We start from the raw sequence: 22,519 nt of genomic DNA on the forward strand, positions 1-22,519 counted from the left end.
ACTATATCGCGACCGCAGATTTTATCGGCGTCAGCCGCAGGACGCGGCGTTCGGACGCGGCGTCAGACGCAGTTTCCTGCGTCAACGAAACGAACAAGAGTTAGACGCAGAATGTTGACGCTGCCGCTGCCGCCGGTACCTGCGGCAACCAAACGAACAGCCCTTAAATAAGCACACGTTGGCTCTAATGGTTGATAGACCTTGAACGGTTCAACCTATCTTCGATGAGTTAACCACAAGCAGAGGTTTCATATATAAAAGTTTGAAACGTGCATAGGAGATTGAATGTACATGAATACAAGTTTGTAACATTCATATGATGTTTTGTTTATCTTCTGAACAGAAACGTGATCGTCGACTATGCGTGTGAGGTGTGCGACTCTAGATGGAACTTCGAAGCACTCCACGGCACTCAGAGAGCCACAAGTCCATGTGTTCTATTATATGTTGCCTCACTTTATTCACAGCATCTGGCGAACTGCAGTTCTTGGAATCACCTGAAAATAAGAAACGATACAAAAAGTTGTTTTAAGTACCGTCTTTACTTGCAGTTTAAGCATCTGAAAGAATGAGAGGCTGGTAATATATATACCTTCAATGATCAATGGAGACTGAGGGCATCCTCGAAGATCACTTCCATGGCCACAGTTGTGACAAGTGATGATGTAAGAAGGCACTGTGTCGTCGAGCACTAACTTGTTAATGCTACTTAACGTCAAGGATCAATGTTGAACAAAGTAAATGGAGACTTACGGTCAGGAGATGAGGTCTGTTTGGATGCATGACGCCATGGATCTTGTGACCCATTTGTGAAAACGATTTTCGTAGCTGCAAAAATTGAGAACAACAAGACCCAAATAAGCTGTCGGAATGTCCTAAAGGAACAAGAAGAGCATTCATCTCAGTGTTACATACCAGCAATTCTATCACCTCCATAGTACAGGTTTGTTGCATCGACTTCAGGATAAATACCTTTCCCAAACAGACTCTTGCATAGATCCAAATGATACCTTTTAAAAAAAAATCACCAAGAAAAATGTAAACGGGATGATGAACTGAAACGTTACATAAGAGTTTGTGACGGTGTGTGTACTCTGTGTTGACTTGATGAGACCGGATGCTATCGTTTGCAGGTGCCACCTGGAAATACGCCACTTCAGTGCAAACTTGGAACCACCACAGACGATCTGCGCTCTCTGGGGTGATCGCAGTGTCTAGCAGATGTTTCCTGCTATATGTTTTAGCGCTTAACCCAAAAACTCCGAAGCAATACTCTCTAACGTATTTAGCATATGCTTCCTGGATTGACACATATTCAAAATAATGTGTCACACATATCCACAATAATAAAGGATCTGTGATCATATAAAAGGGGAAGTTACCACTAAATCACCACCGTTCTTCTTAGCTTCCACCATAGGAACACATAGCTTATCTGGATTCCCGTATTGGAACTACCAAATTTTAAAGATAAAATATTTAAAAACTAGAAACAAGATGAGAATCATATAGATGAACATGTATGTATATTATTACCGCCATGACTTGTGCATCCGCTACGAAGTATAAGAAATCACCATCAACATCAAGCTGCAGATTTTCAGAGACTTAATCAGATTCGGAGACAAGAGTTTTTACTTCTTGGATTCAAGAGAAAGAAGAAAGCTAGACCTCGGCGGAATTGAAGAGAGCTTTCAGAGCCTTATTATTTACTTTAAGCGCTAGTTCCACGAGTTTATTAGTCTCTTGTAGTGCAGCTTTACATTCCGGTCCAGCTGACTCACCTATCTGCTCATTGAGTCACAATAATCTTGATTCCATACTCTATATGGAAAAGACACATGTCTTGTAAGGAAGGTTTTTCACCTGTTTGTCAAATTCAGGAAACTCGTAGACAGCACGAACAACTGCAGAGCTAGCGAGGCTTCCACAAGTCAAATGAGGGAACTTTAGGCGGAACCAAGCGCTCAAAGCTCCAGAGTAAGACGCTCCGAAGAAGAACCAAGGATTATCAACCTTCCCAGTTCTATTCAGCTTAACATTCAAATATTCCTGCATCCACAGGAAAATCTCAAACACATGCTCATTGAATTACAGACACACCCTCTATATAGCACAAAAACAACAAGAAAACTTGCCTGGTAATATCCACGAAAAGCAGCTAAATCGGAAAGGGCTTGTTTAGATGAAAGATACTTGAGATTCTCAGTGGCTAATGAGTTAAAAGGTGAGCTTTTTCCATAGTAACGATGCTCGAGTGAAACAACACCTGCGTCGAACTTCTTTGCAAACACCTAAAGAACAATGTTTATGAAGAAAGGAATACAAAATTTTCAGAAACTATCGATGTTAAATCAATCAAAGGAGTAGTCTTTACAGAGAAAAAAAAACTCTTACACTTATATAATCATTTGGTATTCCATTGCAAGGGCCTTCGCCGCAGATCATCAGAAATATAGGTCCGTCAGGAACTCGTAAATGGTCGAGATATTCATAGTATCTCTGTCTGAATCTGCGATGGTCCTGTAATGTAAAAAAAAAAAAAACATAACTATTTATAGAACACACAGAATCTAAAAAAAGTATCCCTCCAAACGGATTAGATTGATTACATATGGAGAGAAGTGGTCAAGGGTTTGATTGAACCAAAGCTCATCTCTCGTCAAGTACTTTCCGCTTTCGGACAAACCATGAGAGATCCTACGGGGTTGTACTAATCCATGGGACAAGCTCAAGAAGTATGACAAGAGCATCAGAAAGCCTATCGCCGTCGTCGCCATTTCTCGCCGTGAAAAATTCTATCGCCGAAAGTTTAAAAGCAAGTGGACGAAAATAAAAATAATTATTATTTTTTTATTTCTGTATTTAATTTAGCTTGCAAGGACGACAATAATGATTAGAAAAATTGTTTCCGGAATCTGTGACAAAAAAAAAACATTATTTTATACGCATGGATTATTGTGCGGACTTCAAATGGATTTCAAATGATTTTAAAGAAAAACAAATTTTATATATTCTTGTTGTTTGCAACTTTCTTATTTTAAAGACTTGAACTTCACTCTCTCTTCAAAGAAACCACACTCATGGCGACACTTCTTCTCTCACCTTCTTCAAGCTAGTGTTTCATTTCGTTCATTACAACCATGATGAGGAGAAGATCCATTTTCTTCCTTCTCCTTATCTTCCACGCGCTGTTACTCTCACGCGCCGATGATTCTCATTCCAACCCCGAGATCGACGCACTCACTGCGTTTAAGCTCAACCTCCACGACCCACTCGGTGCGTTAACCTCATGGGACCCCTCGACCCCCTCGGCTCCCTGCGACTGGCGCGGCGTCTTCTGCACCAACCGCCGCGTCACTGAGATCCGTCTTCCCCGTCTCCAGCTCTCCGGAAGAATCTCCGACCGTATCTCCGACCTCCGCATGCTTCGTAAGCTCTCTCTCCGGTCAAACTCCTTCAACGGAACCATCCCTCCTTCGCTCGCCTTCTGCACGCGCCTACTCTCCGTCTTCCTCCAGTACAACTCCCTCACCGGAAAACTCCCCCCGGGGTTGAAGAATCTCACCGAGCTAGAGGTCTTCAACGTCGCGGGAAACCGTCTCTCCGGAGAGATCTCAGGCCCTTTATTACCGTTAAGTCTCAAGTGTCTCGACGTCTCCTCAAACGTCTTCACTGGTCAGATACCGAGTGGACTCGCTAACTTGACTCAGCTCCAGCTTCTCAACCTCTCGTATAATCAATTAAATGTAAGTCGATTGATTCATTTATATATTACTTAACTTTCCTTCTTATAACCGATGTGGGATCTTGTAACAGGGTGCGATTCCTGCGAGCCTCGGCAAGCTTCAGAGCCTTGAGTATCTCTGGCTAGACTTCAACCTCTTGCAAGGGACGTTACCTTCTGCTTTATCCAACTGCTCCTCAATCGTTCACCTGAGCGCGTCGGAGAACGCTATCGGCGGCGTGATTCCCGCCGCGTTCGGCGCTCTTCCCAACCTCGAAGTCATCGCTCTCAGCAACAACAACCTCTCCGGTACCGTCCCCTTCTCTCTCTTCTGCAACACGTCGCTAACGATCGTTCGGTTGGGATCCAACGCCTTCTCCGACGTCGTGAGGCCGGAGACAGTTAACTGTCGTAGTTCCGGTTTACAAGTCTTGGATCTCAGTGAGAATCGAATCTCCAAGCGTTTCCCGATGTGGTTGACGAACATTGTCTCGCTGACGAATCTTGATGTTTCTGGAAATGTATTTTCCGGCGAGATTCCGGCGGAGATCGGTGGCTTGAAGTTGTTGGAAGAGCTCAAGTTGGCTAATAACTCTCTTACCGGCGAGATCCCGGTTGAGATTAAGCAATGCGGTTCGTTAGGGGTGCTAGATTTGGAAGGAAACCGGTTAACCGGTTTAGTTCCTGAGTTTCTAGGCTACATGAAGGCTTTAAAGGTTTTGTCTCTAGGAAGAAACAGCTTCTCAGGCTACGTTCCTTCGTCTATGGTCAACCTCCAGCAGCTTGACCGGTTAGACTTAGGTGAAAACGATTTGAACGGGAGTTTTCCGGTGGAGTTGATGGCGTTAATGAACTTATCCGACCTGGATCTGAGCGGGAACCGGTTTACCGGGGAGGTTCCGGTTAGTATCAGCAACTTGAGTAACCTCAGTTTTTTAAACTTGAGTGGGAATGAGTTCTCTGGTGAGATACCGGCTAGTGTGGGGAATCTGTTTAAGCTAACGTCTCTTGATTTAAGCAAACAGAATATGTCCGGGGAGATTCCGGTTGAGCTCTCCGGTTTACCCAACTTGCAAGTGATTGCGTTGCAGGAGAATAACTTCTCCGGTCTTGTCCCTGAAGGGTTTAGCAGCTTGGTGAGTTTACGGTATGTGAACTTGAGCTCCAACTCGTTCTCCGGTGAGATACCGCAGACTTTCGGGTTTCTTCGGGTGCTGGTGGCGCTCTCGCTGTCGGATAATCACATCTCCGGGTCTATACCGCCTGAAGTTGGAAACTGCTCTGCTCTTGAGGTTCTCGAGTTGAGATCAAACCGGTTAACGGGGAATATTCCGGTTGATCTCTCGAGACTTTCTCGTTTGAAAGTGATGGACTTGGGTCGGAACAACTTGTCAGGTGAGATCTCACCAATGAGCTCGTCTCTCCAGTCGCTGTCACTTGACCACAATCATCTCTCGGGAGTTATACCTGAGTCTTTCTCTCGGCTATCAAACTTGTCAAGGCTTGATCTCTCTGTTAACAACTTAACCGGGGAGATTCCACCTCTTATTGCAACTAACTTGGTGTACTTTAATGTCTCGAACAACAATCTCAAAGGAGAGATTCCACCTTCTTTCACCAACCCATCAGACTTCTCAGGTAACTTAGAGCTATGCGGCAAGCCGCTGAACCGAAAATGCGAAGGCAGCACGGCGGAGGAGAGGAAGAAGAGGAGGAAAATGATTCTGATGATAGTCACGGCTGCGATAGGCGCTTGTCTCTTAACGCTCTTCTGCTGCTTCTACATCTACACACTCTTGCGCTGGAGAAAAAAGCTGAAACAACAGTCCGCAACGGGAGAGAAGAAACGGAGTCCGGGTAGAACAAGCGCGGGGAGCAGAGTACGCAGCAGCACGAGCCGGTCGAGCACTGAGAACGGAGAGCCGAAGCTAGTGATGTTCAACAACAAGATCACTCTAGCTGAGACAATAGAAGCTACACGACAGTTCGATGAAGAGAACGTTCTCAGCAGAACCAAATACGGTTTGCTATTCAAAGCTAATTACAACGATGGTATGGTTCTTTCGATCCGCCGTTTACCTAATGGCTCTCTCTTGAACGAGAACTTGTTCAAGAAAGAAGCTGAGGTTCTCGGGAAAGTCAAGCACAGGAACATCACTGTCCTTAGAGGCTACTACGCTGGTCCACCGGATCTGAGGCTCTTGGTGTATGACTACATGCCTAATGGTAACTTATCTACTCTGCTTCAAGAAGCTTCTCACCAAGATGGTCATGTCCTGAACTGGCCAATGCGTCACCTCATTGCTCTTGGGATCGCTCGCGGACTCGGTTTCCTCCATCAATCCAACATGGTAACATCTAACTGTTTCTTAAGCTTTTTAATAAAAATACCTCACCATCTAACTGATATTATAATTTTTAAATAATTATCCACAATTTAATTACTTTTACACCTAAAGCGTAAAGCATAATTAGGATTTGTATTTGAATTTTAGTAATTTTTAACATTTTATTAATATTATCGATTTAAATGAACATAGTTTGAGTATTAAATTGATCACAAATTTAATTTATAAGCAAAAAATTAGTTTACGTAATAAACCGGGTAAAAAAACTTGAGTGATAAAAATCTTAGAGAAATTTAGTTGGCTTATTTTTATGGAATTTTTCTTTATTTATCTCTATACCTTAAGTATTTTCTTATGTATGTTACATCAAATAGGTTCATGGTGATATAAAGCCACAGAATGTACTCTTCGACGCCGACTTCGAAGCCCATTTATCCGACTTCGGGCTTGACCGTCTCACGGTTCGATCCCCTTCAAGAACAGCAGTCACATCAGCCACCATAGGGACGTTAGGCTACGTTTCTCCAGAAGCTACATTGTCCGGAGAGATCACAAGAGAATCCGACATCTACAGCTTCGGCATTGTCCTACTCGAAATCCTAACCGGGAAGAGACCGGTGATGTTCACACAAGACGAGGATATAGTGAAATGGGTGAAGAAACAGCTTCAGAGAGGCCAAGTCACAGAGCTGCTAGAGCCAGGTCTGGTGGAACTAGACCCGGAATCGTCTGAATGGGAAGAGTTCTTGTTAGGTATCAAAGTCGGACTTCTTTGTACGGCCACGGATCCTCTTGACCGACCAACAATGTCTGATATTGTGTTCATGTTAGAAGGTTGTCGTGTTGGTCCTGACGTTACTTCCTCCGCCGATCAACCCTCACCGGCCTAACCGCTTTTTATTTATTTTCTTTCCTGATTTAAATTCTTAGTAAGAAAAAAACAAGAACTAATATTTTAAAAATTCAGCATTATTATTACATTATTTGTCGGTCTTTGGACCTTCTTTAATGTCTTTGTTGGAGATTACGAAGTCTTTGTTTGTTGTTTTCGGTTACATGGCCCAGTAGAGATTTTGAATATATCACTTTTGTGTTTAGTCAACGTAATTACAGCACCCGGGTTTTAAGCATGTGGGACCCTCTTCAGCCGAAGTTATGTTTTCGCGCCAAAGTGTTTGGTTTGGTTTGGGTGATTAATGATTATTACGAACAAAAATGGAAAATAAAAACATCATTTAACCAATAATTATAGTGTTTAGGGAAAAAACAAATCATTAATGCGCGGCTGATTTTTAAATTTTGGTTTAAACAAAGCTATGATACTCGATTTGTGGGGTGATAAGATTGAGAAATGAGAAGGAGACAAGAGAGCAGGAAGATTGGTGGGAGTGGGGCCTGTTCTTTGTCACGTGCCAATAGTTTGCAGATACTGAATATGACCGTTGAGCCACTGATGCCGTCACGTTTACAGTTTCGTACACCCTGGCATTATTTGACTCTGTTACCGTCAGTCTTGCACGTGGAAAGTCTACTGTCGAAGTTCATGTGGACCTTTGTTTTATCTAAAACAGAAGCAAAAGGCTCTTATTTTTCAAAATTCAGTTACACTTTCTTTGAGTTGGATTCGTATATACAATACAATACCCACCCAATCGTTTGAAGTAATTACCTGACAAGTGACAATACTTGAAACATACTGTCATATATGATTCTTTTTCGGATCACTTTGGTATGGTTTAAGACGGACTGCTTGGACTTATTGGTTATAACTACAAATCCGATGGACTGGCCAGTTTTTGCGACAGAGATCGAGGTGTTTTAGAGGTTACAGGAAGACTCATATTCCTCGAAGTCAGAATGGCCGGTAGACGGATTAGCAAAAGATGAAAGGACCAGAGGTTATATTTTCTCCCATATAGATCAGACCTGGACAGATGGAAATGCTTCTTGGAGGATTGGCTTGTCTGTTCTCCACTTGATCTAGTTTAGATGTATAGACGACAAAAAAAATATATGATTCTTTTTCAAAATTTCTTACAGTAGTATAAACCAAAGAAATTGATTTTACAATAAAAATTGGTTTTGAATCTCTTGATGATTTAAACTGGGTCAAAGAAGTCCACCATTAATTCACTATGATTTTCGATGGGCTTAGCTCTGCATGGTTCCTACAAAGCAAAAGGCTCTTCTAAAATTTGAAACCCCAAATCACTGACGAGCGAGCCCTATTGCGGTCTTATAGGACTAATGGACCCAAAGCTGGGTCGAATCTCAGGTCCTTCATTAAAAAAATTAGCGGCTCTGTAGAAGATTCTATGAACTCATAGTCTAATGGAGTAATACCAGTTACAGAATATAACAATTTTCAAGTGTATAACTAACGAGGCTCTGTAGAAGATTCTATGAACTCATAGTCTAATGGAGTATTATCAGTTACAGAATATAACAATTTGCATTTCACTTGGAAAATGTAAAGAAGTTTAAAACAGTATTCGCACACACGTTTCTTTTCCAGCCAATGATTTTTTTCCTTCACCAAGGTATATATATATATATATATATATATATATATATATCCAAACTATAGTTTGAAACCTACTGTATTTTTATCAAGAAAATAATTATCACGTACGTGCGATATCCGCAGTTACCAGTAATTATACACATTTCCTTGCTTCATGATCAGTAGTAAATTTCAAGTTCATTGCACCAATCTATTAACGATTGGTGTATTTTTCCACTAAGAACTTAATTATTTGCAGAACGATCTGATAACTATTTTTGTAATAATACCTTTTATTATATTTTCCATCAAGTATAAAAATCTATTTTAAGATACTAACAACATTTTTTTTGGGTGTAATACTAACAAAGTTAATGAACCAATCACCCATCCTCAAGAAGCCTCACTAAAATGTCAAATGGTAAAGTCTGAATTTCTCCTTTTTTATTGTTTTGTAAACTCTTTCAATAATTTTTTTTATTTTGAAAGAATTTTTTTTTCGTGTGTTAGTTTTAAGAATTTTTTTTTTCGTGTGTTAGTTTTAAGAATTTTTTTTTTCGTGTGTTAGTTTTTGTAAAAATATATACATTCTAATTAAGGGGTGTGTTGGTCGTCTAGTCTTTCAGATCCTAGAAACATGTTAGAAGATCGTTTATTTTCTTGGGGTCGACTCTAACTATCTAGCTCTTGCTGATTTATGACCAATTATATATATATGGTCTTGATTCTTAAACACTGACTTCTACGCCACAAAGTTTCAGAAAACATTACACCGATTATTTGTATTCTATTCACAAGAGACGTTTTACTCCAATGAAAGGAATAATAGCAGAAATAAGAAATGAAATGATTTTATTCTTCTTATTTTTTCATAAAGTTAGGAAATGGTGAATAGCTAAACAATACCAATAATAACATGTACTTTTAAGTTTTAACCTCACATCATTTGGAATCAGTGTACATTTGATTATATTAGTCGTCCTTTATTTAATCATCCTAATGTCAAAAGTTATCTGGTTCAAATGGCTTGCAAAGAACATTGAAGTGTTTGCTGTTGTCAAATCCATCAATGACATTGTAGCTTTTACTATATTCTCATCCATTATTATTACTAACATTCATACGATTGCAGCACATTCTTATCATAGATAATGATCAATCATCGTCTCTTTTTCTTCACGATTTCAAAATGTAGTCTTTTTTTTTTGAAACACTTTTTTTTTTTGAAACACTTTCAAAATGTAGTCTATTATTGGGTATTTACAGTCGTATAAGCATATCATGTAACTAGCTAGTGTCAGTCGTAGCTGATCATCAGTTGTATACTTTTTTTTTGAAAAAATCTATACAATAGCAAAATAAACAACTAGTCTTATCGAAAAGTTTGTTGTTGTTAAGGTGCGATTTAATTTAAGGAGAAAATCATGCGTTTATAAATTAAAACAATAAGCCGAACAGTAATTAATACATTTCCTCATTAACTAAACCAATAAGGCAAACTCTTTTGTGCTTGCAAATGGGATAAAAATCATATATTTGAATTTGTTAAGGAATTTCAACAAGTTGTAAAAACATAAAATGCGAAATGTAGCAACGAAGCTTGTGGATTACACTTCTAGAATAACATAATGAAAGTACTATACATAGATATATATTATGCGTCCCCGTTTTGTGTATAACGCATTATGTTAGTGGGAGGACGCAAAAAGTAATGAGTGAGTCTCAAGATTGTTGTGTGATTAGAAAGAGCTATTTATAAGTTCAAAAATCACATGTGACTTATACAAAATCAATAGTTCTTTGATCACATATACGTGAATAAATTGTTACCGCTTGGCGATCTCTGTAGTATGTCTATTATAGGCTCAGGCCGGTATTTCATTGAAAATTATTTCTTAGCAGACGACATTTTAAAATGATTTCTTAGCAGACGACAAAAAAGAAGAAGATCCCGATTTCTAATATTTCTCCAAAACCAAATACATTTATCACATAATAAATAGAGTATTGAAAACCTAACTGTACTTAGATATACAGATAGAAAATCACTTCTATATATCCCATTTAAATTTCTAAACACAGATCTTGTTTTCAATTTTTTTCTTTACGTTTTCATTTTTCATAATAGCACTCAAAAACCTGCTAATGAGTGCATATTTATACTAGTTAATATCCATATAATCAAGTAGCTTTTGTTAGATATTAAATAAATGACTGTGATTATCAAATTTTTTTTTTTTTTTTTGATAATCCAGTATCCGACCACTTTGCGTGATCGACTAGCCCACCGGGCCTAAGCCCATGCCATTACAGGATTTTTAAGCGTCCACTTAAGGGCCCCTGGTTACGCGAAGTGGTCTGGAGGGCGAGAGGCAGCCCATGTAAATACCCCCCGTGGCCGGGGCTCGAAGTCGGGTGGCGGGCACCTCAGCCGAGGTTCCTTTACCACCAGACTACGAGGCCCGGTTGTGATTATCAAATTTATCGCTACATAAATTATCAAATTTATGTAGCGATAAGTTCAAAATTGTTTTATATTTCCTAGATAAGTTAAAATTTGGTTTATGTTTTACTAGTTCCTATTAATTAGTTCGATAGTGACTGTGATCATGTCGATCTTAAACTATCAACTAAGATATACAAAGTTCATTTTCTGAACATTAATATAAACTCTTTTTTTTAACGACACATTAATATAAACTTAAACTTACTTTTCGGCACTCGCGAGTTCACAATTTAAACTGATTATTTTTCTTCTCAAATTCAGCAGTAGATAATTTTTTTTTATCATTATAATTATCTCATGCTAAGTGCAAGTGACTGATCTCTGGGACGGCAGTTTAGAATATTGACTTGTTTGATTAAGCTTATAATATGTAGTTAGTTATCCTGTTTTCAGTGATAACTATCCAAAAAAGTGATAACTATCCAAAGGTAAAATTTGTCGACATACCAAATAAAAAAAACAACAAAGGTACACATATTCAAGTTCTAAATCCATAAATATGTTATATGTATTGAATTAAAGTTGATGACTCTACAAAATGGATATATATGATCCAATAAAATGCATAAACACGCACAATGATTTATTCTCAAATGATCTTTAAAAGCATCTGGACAAAAAATTTATTGTTACAAGTTCCAACTTACAAGGGTGTAGATGATCTTAAGTGTGTCCCACTAGAACCTTCTCTTTTGCCGGTCACGCCAACCTCTCCTCTCTCTCTCTCTCTTTTAGAAATAAAATTTCTAGTATAATGTTTAGTTCTTAACACATTTACTTGGCGAAGAAAACTTGATTCTGATCATAAGAATGTCTGGATCTACCGATTTCTCGGTCAATATTTAAACAGTTCAACCTAGCTACTACTGCAAATCCTATTCGTCCATTCTGTGTTTTGTGGCCTTGAACCTGGAATCACTTTGGATCCGAAGCAAACGGGGTCGAATGAGTAGGATTACAAATGAGTGGATGATTCGGAAGAAACGGGGTCAAATGAGTTCCACTATATATATTCTATACAAACTTATGAAATGGTGTTACAAAAACAAAAAAAGAATACAAACTTATGAACATTTTAGTATTAATCCAGTAGTATCTCTCTATGTTCTAAAATGTTCTTTTTTCAATAAATCCAGTAATATCTCTCTATGTATATCAGTATATGTGTGTATGTTTCTAACAAGAGAGGGGAAAGTTTTTTAAGCTGTCGTAAGTAATTTATTCACCGGCCAAAAAACTCAGAGAAATGTCGATAGGACCCACTAAAGAATGATTAGTTCCGCCGCTTGATTAGTGACCGTCGGCCGACCCACCACCGTCCTACGTGGACATTTTTTTTCTTACACTTTCAAAGTACTACTGGATTTTTTTTACCGTATCCGACTAGCCGCCGACATTAACAAGACAAAAAGAAAGTATCACCTTAATCTCACCTTTAAGAAAAATATCAAAAGGTTTAAAAATTCGTCTAATTTTCATCTTCAGAGTAATATTAAAATGCATATTCTTCTCGTAGTTTATTTTGAGAGTTATTAAAAATTAATTATGTGTTTCATACCAAATCTAATATTTAATTTAGTTAGGCAACATTTGATACATAGCTAGAATGTTTGTTAAAAACAAAAAGTACATAAATTATTATATAAACGATTTTTTTTTATCAAATAAAGACATTTACTCTTCCTAATGTAACAGCGCAACAGAATAACAGGATAATTCCACAACTCCCTTTAAAAGCGGTTAGCATGCGTTTCGATTTAAGAATTACAGTATTTATTTATTTTTCTAAAAGCATGCGCCAACCAACCTTAAAAAGAAAGAAAAATGTGCAGAGGAAACAAGCAAAACAATTCTTCAATCCAAATATGAATTTGACACGTGCATGGAACTCGACTGAAGGACATGTTTGTCAAAGTTAGAGTTCGTTAAGAAAAAGAACAAAGGTCATAAGAACTTAAAGCACTGATCAATTTCTGGCAAACCAATCAAAGTGTGGTAAATCAAATCATAATTATCCTACATTCTGTAACTTTCAATCATAATCAACTCTAATATAACCATTTGGTGTTGGGCCACGTATTTTAAGCCTATAACTTTTTAAAAACAAAAAATATATATTTATTTTTCGTTTGATATAAAATATTGCTTTAACTCTTTAGTTTACATACTAAATAGTAAATACAAAAAACTATTATACCACAACTTCTTTCTTCTAGAAATATATAATATATTTTATAAAATGAACGACATGTAATTACCATCGCTCTAAATAACAAGAGCTGTTAGCAAGAGTTTTCAACGTTATTTCTGTCAGGATTTCTGTGATGTTCATGGTATTTATCTATGTTTTTCGAATAATTTTGTGATATTTAATTTTCATTTTCATTTTCAAAGAATGTATGAAACCTATAGGTAACAGAAAAGAATGTATTAATTAATTTAGAAATTAAATATATTCCTTTGTTTATTCATGAATTCCTGTTTACTGATCATTTATCAACTTCCTAATATCAATAAAACAAGATGTTGAGAAAATAATATATTTTGTTAATTAATATGATGGAGAAGTAATCAAGAGTCAGTATCAAAACAACGGCAATAAGCCGATAGGTACAATTTTGAAGCGTAACAAGTTATGTCCAAACACGTTTAACGAAATTATAAATAATGGCATTGGCATAGGTCCAAAGCATGCAAGACCATATTGTTTCACTTTGTTATCAGTTTTTCTGTATATTTTTTGGTGGCATGTAGTTTACAACGCCTTCCCTAACTTGATATAGTTAAAAAAAAATTGAGTGAATTGGCTTAAAACAAAAAAGAATGATGAAATTAGCAAACTATCTATGATGAGATAAATTTTGTGTCTACAAAAAAAACACTATGATATGAGATTTAGGGTATTAACTTAATTAGGAAAAAAGTTATGCATACATGATGCAATTTCATAGAAAAAAATTACTACTTTATAAAAATTAGGTATAAATAGTGCGAGCTAAATTTCGGAAAGACTTGTTTACTCTCTCAGTTACTTGAACATTTTATCAAAGTTCACCGACGTTTTAGCAAAATCTAGATACCCAATGCTAAATCTAAAAGGGAAATTGGGTCATATGACCATGAAAAAAGCCTAATTCACATATTAGTCATTTTACCTAACAGACCTATACACGCTGTTATATATACATATTAATACTGTAATACTCCATTCTTTCAACCGGCGCAACCTGCTAAAAAAAATTAAAAATATTAATTATTAATCACACGAAAACAAATCGTGGCCTACTCGACTTCACATATTTCTCTCCACAGTGTCGCCTCCGCCTGCTTTTGTCATCTCCTTCTTACTCTCATTCCAATTGTGTACTTTCTCCACTTGTGCCATCATCCGACATCGGACGGCATTAAAGTTGTAGCAGCGGTTAGTAACAGACCCTTCCTCTCCAACTTCACCAAGTTGATTCTTTTCAGATCTCCTTCATATCGGCGATTACGGTGAGTTATATTGCAATATTGTAAGTTCTCTGTTTTGTGCCATAGATTCTATTATTTCTATGTTAGCTCTCCTATTTGGAATAGATTCAGACCTACTGTATTCTAAGTTGATAAATCTAACTTATCGTTTCTGTTGCATGTCCGATCTGGTAAGCTGAGGTAAACAAACTGATTTAGGGTTGAAATTTTCTCACTGCAAAGGGGGGATCGTGATTTTGGAATGAAAAGTCCCTTTTGCGATAAAACAAGTTTAGTTTTGTGTGAAATAGAATATCTTATGGAACTTGTGCTATTTGAAATGGAAAATTTTAGTTTTAGAGACTGGTTATGTGCCATTCCATTCCTCTGCTATTTCTGAAGAATCATATCAGAACTAATATACTATTCACTTTTCATTCCATCAGACCATCTGTTCCACTCCATATTCATAAATTATATATTATATCAGATGGTTCAATTCTAATTGCACATGTTACTTCTTTACTCGCATAGGCTATTTGGAATTGACACAACTAAACATTTAACTTAAGCATAAAGTAATGCATATACTAGTAGCCTATCTCATATGCTGTCATTTCCTTCCAACTTGTAAACTAATGTGTGTCTTCATTTTCATTTTGTATTTCAGGTTTGTCATGGATGAATTGGAAGGGTAATAGTACTTCTATACTATTTTATGAAATGAAACATATTGTTTTTTTTTTCAAATTTGGCTCTTCTCTTATTTGCCATGTTTATTAATATATAATGTACTATATAGTAAGTTACATTTCATTCGATGCTTGAAAGAGAAAGTTTAATCTTGTTTGTTGTTGTTTCATATTCTATTAATATGAGTTTTGTATTGGTGTTTATATGTGGTTTATATTAGTCTGTATATGATTTTGTAAAGAGAAATAGTATATTGAACGTAAATGGAATTAAATTTATTATTATATCAAATAAAATAGAATACAATGTGACGTTGAATGAGAATGATACATATATGATGTTATCTCTTCCACCTCTTTTCTCTAATGCCGTTAATCTTCGTTTCTTTCGCCACAACAATCTGAATTTGGTGTAAACATTATACCTCTATCCCTACAATCATAGACACTTCAAAATTTGAACTATATATATATATGTACTATGCTATATCGTTTTTCACATTTTCTATTCTATAGGCTCATGTAGAATGAAAATGCATGTTACTTGGGGGTTTAGTTTATGAAAGATTGGGGTTGACATTGGATTAGAGTTTATATTTCTATATAGGGTTTAGTGATTAGTGGCTAAGGTTTAGTTTATGGAAGATTGGAGTTGACATTGGATTAGGGTTTATATTTTTATGTAGGGTTTAGTGATAATTGATACGATTTAGTTTATGTACGATTGGATTTGGCATTGGGGCAAGCTTTACCACCTTCCATGAAGGCATGACCATATCCGCATTTGAAAAATATGTTAAGATGATCTTTAGATTGCAGCAACATTTTTACCATTTCTATTATATATGCCTCATGTAGAATGATAATGCATCTTACTGACCTTTTAAAATTTAGGTTTAGTTTATGAAATATTGGGGTTAACATTGGTTAAGGTTTAGATTTTGATATTTGAGTTTAGTGTTCATATTTGGGTTAAGTTTAGTGATTAGAGTTTAGGGTTTATGATTTAGGGGTTGAGGTGTGATTAGGATTGGGTTAGTATTTAGGGGTTTAGGATTTATATTTGGGTAAGGGTTGAGTGATTAGAGTTTAAGATTTAGTATTTAGAAGGTGAAGGAGTATGGTTGAGGTCAGTGATAACTTCTTCCATGCAATTATAGATATTTTATAATTTCACAAATATGTACTATGTTATTTTTTTGTTCAATTCTATTTGGATTTTGTGCTTATATTTAGAGTTATGGTTTATATTTGGGTTTATGGTTTAGATTTGGGTTTAGGGTTTACTGAACAGAGTTTAGAGTTCAGTACAGAGGTTGGGTGAGATTGGAATAAGTTTTAATATCTAAGGATTGGATTTGAGATATGTTTATATTTAAGGGTTGTAGATAAAGTTATAATTTTATACTATTTTATATAGAATAGAACTCGGTGGATATGTGTGTGGTCAATAAAAGTATACGTGAATAACTCTTTTTTCTACTGGCCACGTTATTCTTTTCCACATTTTTATCTGGTACCTGCAAAAATAAAGGATAGAACCGGATAATTTATGGTATAAATGTTAGATACTAGATTATGTCAAAATCAAAGTTAGTTACTTAATTTACATGCAATATATGGCTAGTTCACAAATTAACCCAATCTAAAAATATATACGTATATAATAAGTCGTTAAAATATGTGTATATCAACTCCGTTTAAGTTTGCAATATAAAAGTTACACTCATATATGCAGTGTGCATGCTGTCGCTCACTATCTTGTATATATTGAATGTTTCCACTGGAATCACAGCAAAGTTTTTGAAAAAAAATAAAATCATAGCAAGTCTTTCAAAACATATTTTGTGTTTGCTAGTTTGTCAAAAAGTTCTTCAACCGTAATTAAGGCCGGCTCAGAAATTTTGGAGATATGTGGTTGTGTCTATGTAAAATTCTTTTTTACAAATTTGGGAACCTAAAATTTTTTTTTGAAAATCTATCTGTGTAATTTTTTAAAAAAAATTATGGAGGCTATTGCAATATTTCGCTAAGCATTCTCGAGGCTGCAACAAAGCTGAAGAACAAGTGAATAATTATATTTTCAAAACAAAAGTGTATAATTATTTAAATACAATTCTTTCATATGTTAGAACTACGCTCTCAATATATCAAATCATTTTGGTACCAAAACAAGATCATAGCTTTATTTTTTGTTTCGTTAGATATGTATGTATATATATTGGTACCAGCTTTATTTATCTTCTACGTAAAGACAATAGCTCAACAGCCAACCAACATGCGCCACGTGATGGCTTCTGCTCGATCTCACTCCCTTCTCGTTGGTTCTTGTCGATAAATCATTGGAGATAAGAAGGCCACCACTGGGGAAGTCTTTAAGAAGATGAAGTAACGAGGGTACTTTGGTAAATAGAGGAGTTCACATAATCATGTGAAGCGGGCGGTTTGTTTAATCTCGCCCACGTTGCAAAAGGACATTCTCTGTTGTGCCAGCGTGGCATGTTCCAGAATGTCAGAATGTTTGCAACATTAAAACGCGTGATCTCATTGGTCCGACGGATAATTAATACTTTATAGTATATTTTTTTGGTTGAAATATGACAATTTATACTAGAACAGTTCGCACTCGCATGTTTGAAAAGAAAAAAGAACTAGTCCAAATATTTATGTTTATAATTACAAGTGATACAACTATCGATATATACACCGATTCAAAGTTAGAGAGTAAACTAAATTCTGATTTCAACCAATATAAATGTTGAACACGGTACCAATGTACCATCATTTGATTGAACAACTGGAAATTTTCTTAATATGAAAAAAAATCTTGCAAATGAGATTTTTGTTTTAATTTGTTTAGTTTTCTTGAAAATATGTATGCAACTCAGTATTTAATAATGCATCAATCAAAACCTCAGAACTAATAATTTTGATATCTTTAGGTCTGTTTTATTCTAACACATATGCCTGTAGAATTAACGCTATAAATGTTAAAAAAGAATACTAATACCAAGAAAAATGTGAAAAGAAGCGGGAGGAGGGTGACGTATGCAAATGGGGACATGGAGGAGGCCACGCGCAATTGAGCGGTCCACACTCTCTACACCTTTTATATTTCACCAAGCCATCAATCTCTCATTCCTCACTCTCTCTTCGTATTCCCCGAAACTCATAACCAAACCTCTCTCTCGACCATCGTCTTCTTCGTCACATCCACATCTCTCTGATCTTCTTCTTCTTCCTCGATCTTCCTCGTTTTCTTTTTCTTACAAACGAGTAAACAACATTCGATAAACACATATATCTGTATATATGTGTATATATTCAACATATCAAAGAAGGTAAAACCTATTTACAACGAATTTCAATATCAAAATAGTTCATTCCTGTCGTCTAAACTTACACATAAATGCGTGTTTACGCTGTTTTGTTCACTAAAACATTGATCTCTTTGTACCCCTTTTGGCATATTTTCTTTAGTTCTTTAGATTTTCGGGTTGACCGATCTGCATGCATAATCTGTCGATCTTGGTTATTAAACGTTTATGTATGTCCATTATATATAAAACTTCAGGTATATTCACTTCTCAGCTCTTAATTAAGTCTTGTTAGTTTGTCTTAGTTTAGTATTTTCTCTTTTATTTTTGGAAAACACTTTTAATACTTTGTATATGAATATGACTTGTACATATGTATATGCATATTTATATTGTGCTTTAGTAGTAGTATAGCACAGTCGTGTGTGCTTTAAGATTTCTGAAATGAAGATAAACAAACAGACTTTGAAACCTTTCCAATAGTTTTTGCTCAGGCTTGATGATATTTTTCGTTTTTGTTATGTTATAGATTTGGAAAAGACTGTTTTTGTTTGTATGTTTGTATTCCATAGGCCTGAATATACTATATGCATAACATCAATATATATACGTAGTTGCTTCGGTCGGCTTGTTTTAGCTTAATTTTAGATCAGTATATTATGACATAAAATACTGTTTAAACCGAAAGAAAATTCCGTTTCTCGATATATGCATGATCATTTCCACCATTTATTCACAAGCCACGTTTCAACAGGAAAACATCATTAGTACAAAGCTCTACGTTTGTCCGTTCGACTTTTAAACCTAGCTTTCATGTTATTGTACCATCTTCTGATCACTTTTAAGATAGAGAAAAATAATCATGCATATCACTTTTTTATCTATGGAAACTGGTAATGAAGTTGAAACTAACCATTAAATGAGATAATTATACTTTTTCAAAAGACTAATATTTTTTTTTTTGAATAACCTATTACTTTTCATTCTTGCATCCTTGCCTTTTTCTAATTCTCTTTAATCATATATAAACCCCAACTCTTTGTGATGTGATACTAGCATGCATACACATTTACATGTATATATAACACATTTACTTGCATATATGATGTTTTACTAATGATCATTTTGGTGATGAAATTTGGTATTGTGTAGATATAATGGAATCAGTTGATCAGTCATGTAGTGTTCCTCCGGGATTCAGATTCCATCCAACAGATGAAGAGCTCGTTGGTTACTATTTGAGGAAGAAAGTGGCTTCACAAAAGATCGATCTTGATGTCATTAGAGATATTGATCTCTACAGAATCGAACCGTGGGATTTACAAGGTTCCACACTATACATACTTAGTTTAGGCATTATTTTCTTAATATGACAATATGAATGCATAAATCTAATGAATATTGTTTTATATATGATATAGAGAAATGCCGAATCGGATATGAGGAACGAAATGAATGGTATTTCTTCAGCCACAAAGATAAGAAATATCCAACGGGGACAAGGACGAACAGAGCGACCATCGCTGGTTTCTGGAAGGCCACAGGTCGAGACAAGGCTGTGTATGACAAGTCAAAACTAATTGGTATGAGGAAAACACTTGTATTCTACAAAGGAAGAGCCCCTAATGGCCAAAAAACTGATTGGATCATGCATGAATACCGGCTAGAGTCCGATGAGAATGCCCCTTCTCAGGTATTGTATATTTTACTTATGATGTTTTCGAAATAGGTAGGATGGATAATTGTATTAGCTTACATATTCAATTTAGTTATTTTCCAACAAAAAAATACCGGAAATTACATGAACTTATTTGGTTTATCATGGGGTCTATATACTTTTTGGGGTCTCATAAGCTCCTTTAGGAGACACAGTTTAACCTTTTAGTAAAAGTCGAGCCTCTTTAAGACTTATTGTAACATGTTACACCTTTAATCACAAAACAAAAAGTAAAAAGACTGCACTAAAACTTCAGTTCCATATATGTAGACTAAAGTCCATTCCTATATATTTCTCTTTAGGTCGAACCATATATATTTATATTTAAGCGTTTCAAGTCTTACGAAGACTTAATTCTTAATTCTAACTAAAGACATGACATAAAACGAGTTATACGTGTACCTTCAAATCCCTGACCTAGCATTAAGATTATCATATTTTGTAAGTACCATTATTAACAACTCCAGAAAATTTAAATACTAGGATGTATGTGATATATATATCTGCACTCTCTCAAACTCGAATGAGTTTAATAGTCAATTTAAAATAGCTAGCAAATGAGTATGTACATATGCTATTGGTAGCTTTCTTTCTTGAGCTATCAAACTTTTAAGGCATGCTTTTCATTGTGTTTCTCTACATGTAAAAGCATAATTATTTCTTCTTTTTGGTTGATATGTCCTAAAGGTTAGGCGTATTCACACCAATGTATGATAACCATTCCTTATTAATTATGATTGTGTGCGCATTGTAGGAAGAAGGATGGGTGGTCTGTAGAGCTTTCAAGAAAAAACCAACGACCGGGCAAGCCAAGAACACGGAAACTTGGAGATCAAGTTACTTTTACGATGAATTACCGAGCGGAGTTGGCTCGGCTATGGAGCCTCTCGATTACGTATCTAAGCAGAAGCAAAACATTTTTGCACAAGATGTTTTGTTCAAGCAAGAACTAGAAGGGTCGGATATTGGTTTGAACTTCATCCACTGCGATCAATTCATTCAACTTCCCCAGCTAGAAAGCCCTTCACTCCCTAATATAAAGAGGCCAATGAGCTCAACGTCAATAACATCATCGGAGAAGATTCATAATAAGCACAAAAGACCACTATTAGAAGAGGACGAGCTGATAAATAGTCAAAATAAAGATAAGAGGAAGAGAACATCAGTGGTGACGACGGATTGGAGAGCACTCGATAAATTTGTTGCTTCTCAACTTATGAGCCAAGAAGATGGAGTTTTAGATTTTGGTGGTCATCAAGAAGACGACAGCAAAAACACTGGTCACTGCAATAACGAAGTGAGCATTAATAACAATGGAATAGAGATGGCTTCGTCGTCGTTATTAAGTGATAGAGAAGAAGAGAACAGGTTCGTCAGTGGGTTCTTGTGTACGAATTTGGACGATGACTTATATAGGGATTTGCATGTTTGATACGTCTATAGCATGGTGCGTAACGTTTTCTATATAGGTAGAATAAATTGATATAACATATATAAAGATTTGTAAAAGCTTTTTTTCTTTCTTTTTTATTATATGGATATTATATGTATTTTTCGCGAAAAAAGCCTGTGGAAGAGTGAAGATAAATGATTTATTTGTCTACTGATGTGTATAACTAGGGTTTTAAGGTTTTTGTTTACATGTCTATGATTTGAAGATCAAATTAAAAAAAAAACACCGCAGGAATTATTTTTTATATTGTTTCCAATTGAGCATCACAATTTTTTTAGTTTTTGTAATTTTTTTTGGGTATAATGTATAAATATTTTCTATTTCATAAGTAAACACGTTTCACTAAATATTCTTTCTTCGTGTCTTCTCTGCACTATCCTCACAGTATGTTTTTTTTTAAATCCTCATGACAGCATGGTTACTTTGTTTCTAGACAGTGATCACCTTTCGTTGGCTAGTTCATCCAATTTAGGTCACAACTTTTTTTCCAATTAATTCATTTTCTGAACGAAAAGTTGACCAACATATACTATAGATATTTTATTTAAACAATATAAATGATATTTATTATAATTTGGTGATTAATTTATTATTAATACTAAAAGTGTTATTATATTGATATACGTAACTAATTAAGTTTGCATATTAACTCGTAGATTACGAGATGGAATATGTAAGTTAAGTTTACATACACAACTATTTGCAAACAATGTTTAAGAAATTGCTACGCAGTGTTATGCACTTTATATAAAATAGTATTGTTTAGGTGGGTTTGTATTGAATTCTTAAACGTGTAAAAATTG

General features: G+C 35.7%; 3 protein-coding genes across 3 annotated transcripts; 2 read left to right on the forward strand and 1 right to left on the reverse strand.

Annotated features, from left to right (window-relative positions):
* Window positions 1–229: 229 nt before the first annotated feature.
* LOC106448045 (probable serine protease EDA2) lies at window positions 230–2,909 on the reverse strand. The gene is made up of 12 exons (XM_013889999.2): window positions 2,613–2,909; window positions 2,398–2,523; window positions 2,139–2,294; window positions 1,867–2,052; window positions 1,672–1,788; window positions 1,537–1,590; window positions 1,383–1,454; window positions 1,094–1,299; window positions 916–1,010; window positions 754–828; window positions 593–676; window positions 230–497 (listed from the first exon to the last, which is right to left on the reverse strand). Exons 1-12 carry the CDS (start codon window positions 2,778–2,780, stop codon window positions 382–384), a joined length of 1,455 nt encoding a protein of 484 aa, XP_013745453.2. The 5' UTR covers window positions 2,781–2,909; the 3' UTR covers window positions 230–381.
* A 109-nt stretch (window positions 2,910–3,018) lies between these two features.
* Window positions 3,019–7,172, forward strand: LOC106447967 (probable LRR receptor-like serine/threonine-protein kinase At4g36180). Its single transcript, XM_013889935.3, has 3 exons — window positions 3,019–3,749; window positions 3,820–6,078; window positions 6,450–7,172. Exons 1-3 carry the CDS (start codon window positions 3,144–3,146, stop codon window positions 6,963–6,965), a joined length of 3,381 nt encoding a protein of 1,126 aa, XP_013745389.1. The 5' UTR covers window positions 3,019–3,143; the 3' UTR covers window positions 6,966–7,172.
* An 11,183-nt stretch (window positions 7,173–18,355) lies between these two features.
* Window positions 18,356–21,866, forward strand: LOC106447880 (NAC domain-containing protein 76-like). The gene is made up of 4 exons (XM_013889862.3): window positions 18,356–18,570; window positions 19,699–19,872; window positions 19,968–20,239; window positions 21,018–21,866. The coding sequence occupies exons 2-4, from the start codon at window positions 19,704–19,706 to the stop codon at window positions 21,693–21,695; spliced, it is 1,119 nt and encodes a 372-aa protein (XP_013745316.1). The 5' UTR covers window positions 18,356–18,570; window positions 19,699–19,703; the 3' UTR covers window positions 21,696–21,866.
* Window positions 21,867–22,519: the final 653 nt, after the last annotated feature.

This window comes from Brassica napus, chromosome C1, assembly GCF_020379485.1.
Source record: "Brassica napus cultivar Da-Ae chromosome C1, Da-Ae, whole genome shotgun sequence".
Classification (NCBI taxonomy): domain Eukaryota; kingdom Viridiplantae; phylum Streptophyta; class Magnoliopsida; order Brassicales; family Brassicaceae; genus Brassica; species Brassica napus.